Source organism: Artibeus jamaicensis, unplaced genomic scaffold, assembly GCF_021234435.1.
Source record: "Artibeus jamaicensis isolate MK-2021 breed Jamaican fruit bat unplaced genomic scaffold, CSHL_Jam_final contig_233, whole genome shotgun sequence".
Lineage (NCBI taxonomy): Eukaryota > Metazoa > Chordata > Mammalia > Chiroptera > Phyllostomidae > Artibeus > Artibeus jamaicensis.
In genome coordinates, this window is record NW_026521486.1 from 48,846,662 (window position 1) to 48,853,976 (window position 7,315).

General features: G+C 53.9%; 1 protein-coding gene and 1 long non-coding RNA gene across 6 annotated transcripts in view; one reads left to right on the top strand and one right to left on the bottom strand.

The window, feature by feature from the left end:
- NCKAP5L (NCK associated protein 5 like) overlaps positions 1–6,650 on the bottom strand; it is a 30,372-nt gene extending 23,722 nt beyond the window's left edge. Inside the window, exons 1-2 of one of the 5 annotated variants that reach the window (XM_053661956.1) lie at positions 6,539–6,615; positions 2,696–2,865 (exon numbers count right to left, since the gene is read on the bottom strand). Coding sequence is in view for 1 of the 5 variants with exons in the window: in XM_053661955.1 (XP_053517930.1) it covers positions 6,539–6,589 (51 nt within the window). In the remaining 4 variants the exon portion in view is untranslated. Of the gene's footprint in view, positions 1–2,695; positions 2,866–6,538 lie in introns of all 5 variants that reach the window. The other 4 variants (XM_053661955.1, XM_037136393.2, XM_037136385.2 and 1 more) reach the window with 4 other exon arrangements.
- LOC128626875 (uncharacterized) lies at positions 315–6,891 on the top strand. Its single transcript, XR_008390966.1, has 3 exons — positions 315–529; positions 6,012–6,121; positions 6,714–6,891. It is a non-coding gene; the product is annotated as an uncharacterized LOC128626875 (long non-coding RNA).
- Positions 6,892–7,315: the final 424 nt, after the last annotated feature.

The window sequence follows — 7,315 nt, forward strand, 5'->3', positions numbered from 1 at the left end:
AAATGTTGGACACAATAAAACTCAGGGGCACAGACCAGGGGAGGCGGGAGAAGAGAAGCCACTGAAGTTGAGAAGCCCAGCATTCCAGGTCACATGGTATCCTATCTGCAGTTCTGGGTCCAGGCTCCTGGCCTGCTTCGCCCCCACCCCACACCAAGGGGGTCCAGGTTGGATTACACTCTTACAGTGTTATATCCTTTCTTTTCAGACTTTGTCACAGCTGTGATTCTGTAACTGTTCAATTATTTGACTAATGTGGGCCTTTGTTGATGAACATTTTACCTCCAGAGTCCAGCACGGCACCCAGCACGCAGTTAAGTGCTGCCTGAATGCATGTGCTGATTCCTGCTGCAGAATTTCTGGGGCTGCTTTTGGCTTAACCCCCGAATCTGAGTGAAATTCAATGAGCGAAGACAATGAACCTTGCTCGTGGCCTGGGGTCGACTGAGGACCACGGGGTGAGTGATAAAGGTCAGAAACAGACGGAGGTGCCAGGAGAAATCTATGCACGCCAGTACACTGCCAACAGGTAAGGCGACAGAAGACGACGTTATACGCTATACACTACCTTTTGGGTAGAAAGAAAAGAACCCGTATTTGTATTTGTTTTTGTGTAAAGAAGCTGTTGAGGGAGAGAGAGGTAAGGAACTAGTAAGCAATTATGGAGGGAGAAGGGGGGAGGTGGCGGCAAGATTTCTCAGGGTACGGCTTGTTGTCTCATCCTGATTTCTGCACTAGGTAAAAAAAATGTAGTTAAATAATAATATCAAACTTTTAAAAAACATTAGAAGGAATAACCATGTGAGCGGGTGATTTCTAAAGTGCTCTGGCGGGGGCCGTCTATTCTCTTCCCCTATTAGAAAGTAGGAACCCGGCCCCTGGAGCAGAAGGGGGTCGGAAGGTCTGGCCAGGTGAGTGGGGGGCCTGGCCAAGGGATGCCACTATCTCCACTCCCTTTCTTCCCAGAAATTTCTCCCTGGGTTAGAAGAGAGGCCCTCCCACCCCAGACTGTGGTGTGGCACCAAACTATTCACAAGTTGATCAGGGCCACCTCTGATTGGATTAAGAGTTCATTCTAGCCCTGGCTGGTGTAGCTCAGTGGATTGAGCATGGGCTGTGAAACAAAAGGTTGCAGGTTCAATTCCCAGTCAGGGCACATGCCTGGCTTGCGAGCCAGGTCCCCAGTGGGGGCCATGTGAGAGGCAACCACACATTGATGTTTCTTTCCCTCTCTGTCTTTCTCCCCACCTCCCAAAAAAGAAAGGAGTTCATTCTAGATTCTTGGGAAGGGGGTTAGTAGGGTCTGGCCAAGGGCAGGGGCAGAGTGGGAGGTTGGACAAGGTGAAAGTTTGGGGCAGGTCAGGGTAAAGCTGGGTAAAGTTTGGGGCCTGATTCCTGAATAGGCCTGGGGCCATTGCAGGCAGGTTCTGGGGGTGTCTCAACAGATCCTCACACAAAAAGGCCAATTACAGCCTCCACTCAAGCTAGCTGGGGGTCAAGTGAATAGCCCCTGGGAACTACAGCTGCCGAGAAGCCCAGGGCCACACCCCAGGAGTTCCAGGGACCCTAACAGTCCTGTTTAGGAAAAGCCTCATTCCCCTACCCAGAGGGCCTTTAGGGAGGGGCAACTGAGAATGGCAGACTGACGCCCCCAGAAGCACCTACCACACAAGCCTTGCAGGCAAAGCATGAGCTGCAGAATAGGGCAGTCTGTCCTTTAAAAATATCTATACATTAAAAAAAAACACACACAAAAAAACTCAACCTTCTTGAGGACTGAAGAATTCCCAGAGCTAAGGACCAAATATAAGGTTTAGAGAGCTGTGCCTGACTGGGCTCTTCTCAGAGGCTGGTGGATTTTTAGAAATCAGTAATAACAGCAATGATAATTCACCTTAATAACAGCCTGGCCTTCTCGGGCCTCTTTCATCTGTGTAACTCCCAGAGCTGGGAAAACGGTAATTATCGAGCAGGTGCCACACCCCAACGATGATGTGTTATTAATCCATCAGCACAGCCTGGGAAACTGAGGCCCAGGGAGAAGGATTTCCCCTCACACGGAGCTGAAGCTGCAAGCATGAGGGTCCCTCGGCAGTGAAGGAACGAAGGTGCCAGCCCCTCAGCTGTTGCGTTTTGAGAGCACACTGAAGATAAGGGTACTCCTTCTAGAGTCAGCATGACCTGGGTTTGGGGAGGTGAGGGAAGACCCCAAATGTGTGCAGCCCAGGCTACAGCAGGGCTTGGTGGTGGGCTCTGATCTTGAGCCCATGCACCCCATTCTCCCAAAGTTCTGCAAAGCAGACCGACAGCTGCTGGGAGCATCTCTGCCATCTGCAGTGTGAGCAGACACCATAGGGTAAGGGCTCAGCCCTCCAAACCACCCATGCCACAGGCATAATAAAGCGGGACTGGGGGTATCCTGCAGCTGGATGGGTGGATCAGATCAAGAACCCAACAAGAAGTAGGCAGACTGCTTCTTGGGAACCTGAGCCCATCTCCGCAGCCCCCTTCCATCTTTGGCACTGATCTCAGAATAATGAGCTCCTTCCCACAGCAAGGCCTGTTTGGGCTGATCACGCTGCAGTAAACTGCAGTGGAGGCCCAGCTGGCCTGTGCCTTCCAAGAGGGTAGGGGAGGGTGGGCAAAGAGTCGTAAAACACCAAAGACCTTTCCTTTGGTGGCCACAAAGACTCACATGAGCATGTAAGGGTAAAGGCATTGCCTCTGCAGATCTACCCACAGACTGTCTGTGCCTGGTCCTGGGAGAGATGCTGAGGACAGATGCGGTCTCAGTGCCAGGAAAACTGTAAGGGCCAAGCCAGGCAGCAACCAACGACCTTGTCCTCTGACTTTCCAGGGCAGGGCCTGGGGAACAGCATTAAGGATGTTGTTAGAAGGGATTTGAGTTGTTATACTTCTACATATTAGACAGCTGACCAGAGCCCCTGGGGGAGGTTCCAGAAATAACACTCCGCCCCTCCTAGGGCCCAGCTTTCCGTAATCTCAGGTTCAAGAACTGCCCAGTCTGTTTAAATTCAGCCAGGCCTCCTCCTGCATGAAAACTAAGGCAGAATGGCTCTGTGGAAAACACTTGACCCGAGTCAGGAGCCCTGCCTGACACTCACCACTGTATGAATCACTTTCCCCTCCGGACTCCAGTTTCCCCATTTTAAACACGAGGGCGTTGGACTAGCCTGTCTCTAGGATTCCTTCCAGCCTGTGATTCTATGTTGTTTTGATGTGGTGGCAAATCCCAGATTGATCTACATAAATTTGCATGTTCAATCGGAAACCCCAAACTCCGAGTGTAGAAAATCCAATCAGTCCATTAGTGCAGCTGGAGGAGAAAGCCAAGTTCGGGCGAGGACTGTCACAGCAGACAGTGGTGGTGAATTGGGGGAGGAGCCAGAGGAAGCCGGGGCGGGAAGCAGCATTTGTTCTCAGAGATACAGTTCTGATGACCTAGGGCTGATGGGGCCCTGGACCCCACTTCGACTACCAAACAAGGGTCCTTTCTCCTTCTGCTTCTAAAGAGGTCTCTGGCTGGCCAGTGTCAGCCACACCCCACGAGGGAACAGCAGCTTCTGCCTAGCAACAGCTGCATCCTTCACTCTGACAGAGACTCCACCATTACCCACTTGCTGGGAAACTGACCTCCCTGGGATCTTCATTCTTCCTTCCAGGGCCTCCCAGCAGTGAGGAAGATTTCCTTGGGATGTAACTTAAATACCTCCTGCTGCAGCTTCACTCTCATGGACAGCAGGGCCCACGGGGGCTACCAGGGGGATGAGCAATGCAGGAGAACGGGCCCCATATCCAGCCAATTCCAGGGCCTCTCTAACTACTACCTCTCCTTCGACATCCCACTCAGCACCTGGGAGACCGAGGACGGAAAACAAACAAGGAGGACGTGGAGGCCTTTGGCTCTTGGGCTACAGAGCAAGTCCCAACCTGGGGAGCCTGACTCCTGAGAAAGCCCTAATCCCCGAGGGAAGGAGGCTGGGAAAGGTGGGGTAGGGGCAGCCTGTCTCTGCAGCTGCTGGGCTGGCATGTCAGGGACTGGAAGGCTGGCTGGGCTGGGTGAGGGCAGCAGGGGAGATTCCTTATCTCCTTGACTGGGAGCTGGGGTGTGAGTGCAGACATGAGGTGAGTAGGGCAAGAACTGGAATGGGTACCAACAGTGGGCCCTCCTTGTCCTCTTCCCATAAGAGGGCAGATGAGTGTGCTGTGTTCTCTGGCCCTGATCCTAAAACAAGTCCCAACAGCTGAGGTGCAAACTGTCTCCTGGGAATCTGCTTACCTTGCTGGCCTTCAGCTGCTTCCTTTCTCAATCCCTCCCCACAGGCCCAACTCAAAGACAGGCCCACCAGGCCAGGATGTTTCACCAGAAGCCCTGATGGGTGGGCCAAATCCCAGGCTGTAAGAGTTCACAGCCCAAGGCCCCAGGGGTGAGCAGGACAAGGGCTACTCTTAGTGGGGATAAGGGAGTTTACTCCCTTCCACCCAAGGTTCTAATCTCAAGTAACTGAGATTTAGAACCACATCACCCGACACCTACCACTCCAAACTGAGCCACCCTGCCAGAGGACCTTTCTCCCTCATCAGTGGAACCACACAGTATCAAAAGTGGAAGAAAGTGATAGAACTCTCTGATCCAACTGGTGAATTTTACAGATGGGCCCAGAGAGGCAAACTGTCTTAGCCACAGTCACAGAGCAAACTAAGAAGCTCAGGGACCAGAGCTTCTGACTCAGTCCACAGTGACAACAGCTGGTCCTCATGCATGTTGGGTTTCACCTGCCTGCTGTGAAGAGCCTTCTTCCCTGCAGCCAAGGCCACCTGCCTCTGTAGGTTCGTACTCTCTCCCAAAGGCCTGAGTGGGAGAAAAAATGATGGAGGGCCCATGCCACCTCACACAGACCACAGACTTTGAAAACAAAGTTGGGCCCTGGCCAATGTGGCTCAGTGGACTAGGAGCCAGCTGGCGAACCAGGTCACCAGTTGATTCCTTGTCAGGGCACATGCCTGGCAGCGGGGTGTGCAAGGGGCAACTGATCGATGTTTCTACTGCACACTGATGTTTCTACTGCACACCGATGTTTCTCTCCCTCTCTCCTTCCCTCTCTCTCAAAATAAAGAAATAAAATCTTTTAAAAACAAAGAACAGCAACAAAAAACCAGAGTTGAAGTATGTGTGAATTTCCCCAGATAGGAATACTTGTATTCTTCTGAGGTAGGAAGTACAATAACCCACGTTGTTCTAAGAGAGATAAGGGGCCAATTTGGGAAGTGAATTTTGTCTCACTTCTTGCCAGACAAGGAGTCTCAGAGTCAGCTGGCATAATGTCTCGCAAGAGAGGGTCTGCAACAAGGCAACTGGGCTAGGTCCATTATCCTCAAAACTACTGACCACAGAATGGTTAGACACTGGCCCCCTCTTTACTGCCCCTCAGGACCATCCCTGTCCCAAGTACCTGCTTCCAACCACTATCTCTGGCAGACAATTGTACTTAGAGACAGGAAGACCTGTTGGAGACAGAGAAGAGTAGAGAGGGAGTAAGAGGAGTTGCCTCTACAGCCAGGGAATTCATCATCTTAAGAACTCTGGCTCCTCAGGAAAAAGAGCATTTAAAAAGGAGAGCTGGACAGGGTGAGTGGATAGCGCTGACACACCCGGAAAACCAGGCCTGTGGGGGGTGAAAGCCCTCTGTACTCTTGGGGCAGTGCTAGGGCTGTATCCCACCTTGGGCCCAGAATAAGGAGATGGAGACTGGGGTTCGGACAGCCACTTTCCTAGTCGGGCTAGGCCAGGGGAGTGTTGGGCACAGATAAATTCTCGGCATTCTTCTGGCACCGCAGCCAGGACACAGAGTCTTTTCCGCAGGCGCTGCCCTGGACCCATTCCCTTCCCAGCCCTTCTTCCTTCCTCAGTCTCTCTTTAGTGTTCAGCCCACCGAGCTACCCTCCTCCTAATCACAGATCCTCAAAACCCCGACGGGTCGTTCCTGCAGGCCCAGATCTCTCTGCCTCTCGCCACCTCCCCCACGCCCTACCACCCCAGGCCACGGGAACTACTAAGTGCGAAGAGGAGCCCGGAGCTCTGCTCCGCGCCTGCGCTTAGGTAAGAGCCTCCCCTACTGCAACAACCGGGCAGCACCAAGCGGCACCCGAACGGTGGGATGCGGGTGGGGTGGAGTGTGCAGCTGGGGCAAGGTCAGTGCTTTCAAAGAAGGAGGGAGACCGGCCCCCGGAACATCCCCTCTCCCGAAAGTTTCCCTTCCGGGGCCACGGAGTGTGCGCGAGGATGGCGCGGGGGGCGGGAGGGGGTGGGGTAGGGTGGACAGAGTCCCAGCCGGACCCCTGGGGGAGAGCGCGGGGCGGAGGGGCCGGCAGCGAGGTCCCGGCTGGTAGCCGTGCCGCCCCTTCCGAACCAAGGCTTACACGACAGCCTTACCCTTTACAACCCTCACCCCCAGCCCGAGGCTTACAGACCCCTACCACTCGCCTCCCTTTAAATCCCAAGTAGGTTAAAACTCACCGAAATCAGGTGTTGAGCTGGGCCAGGGCAAGCTGGATCCGCCGGGTCCATTGCCAAGGATAAGGGGCGAGGGGCAGAGGAGGGGGGTGCTGGGGCCGCCTCTTGATGTCAAGGCTTTAAAGGGGCCAGGGAGCTCCGCCCCGTGCTCAGGTCCCGCCTCCCTCCTCCCGCGCAGCCAATCCACGTTCACCCTGGATACACGCCCCTCCCAGCTCCTCCAGATGTTCCCAGGACGAAAGCTAAGTCTTCCCCGCCGGCGCGCGCCGCTTCCGCCCCGGAGGGAAGGAGTGCCCCTCCCCCCTACAAAGAAACACTCTCCCAAGGCTGGGCCGGGCCGGGCCTGGTAAACCTCCCCAAAGCTGGGTTACAGGACCTCAGTCCAGGCCGAGCTGGGATGAAATTGGGGGCATATATGGCACAGAAAACTTAAGTAGGTGCGCGCGGACCCACAGGCACGTGGGTCTGCTTCTGTGAGGCTGGCTGTGCACGTGTCTTTGTGGTTGTGAGCGTCGGTGTTTGTAATTTGCCTTCCTGCATACGTGTTAGGAGTAAATCTATGGGAAGAGTCTTGAGTGCCTCCTTGGCCTTAAATGCTCCCATCTCCCTTTTCTTCCTTCGGGATGGGGTCCTCCCAGTAATATGGAGAACTGGGCACTGGTTGGAACGGACTCAATTCCTCTCCAGAGAAATGCTGGTCTGGTTCCTCGCTGGTTTAGGAGGAGGGAAACCTTAATAGAAAAAGCATAAATCCGTGTTCTCAGCCACTTGCTATCTCAG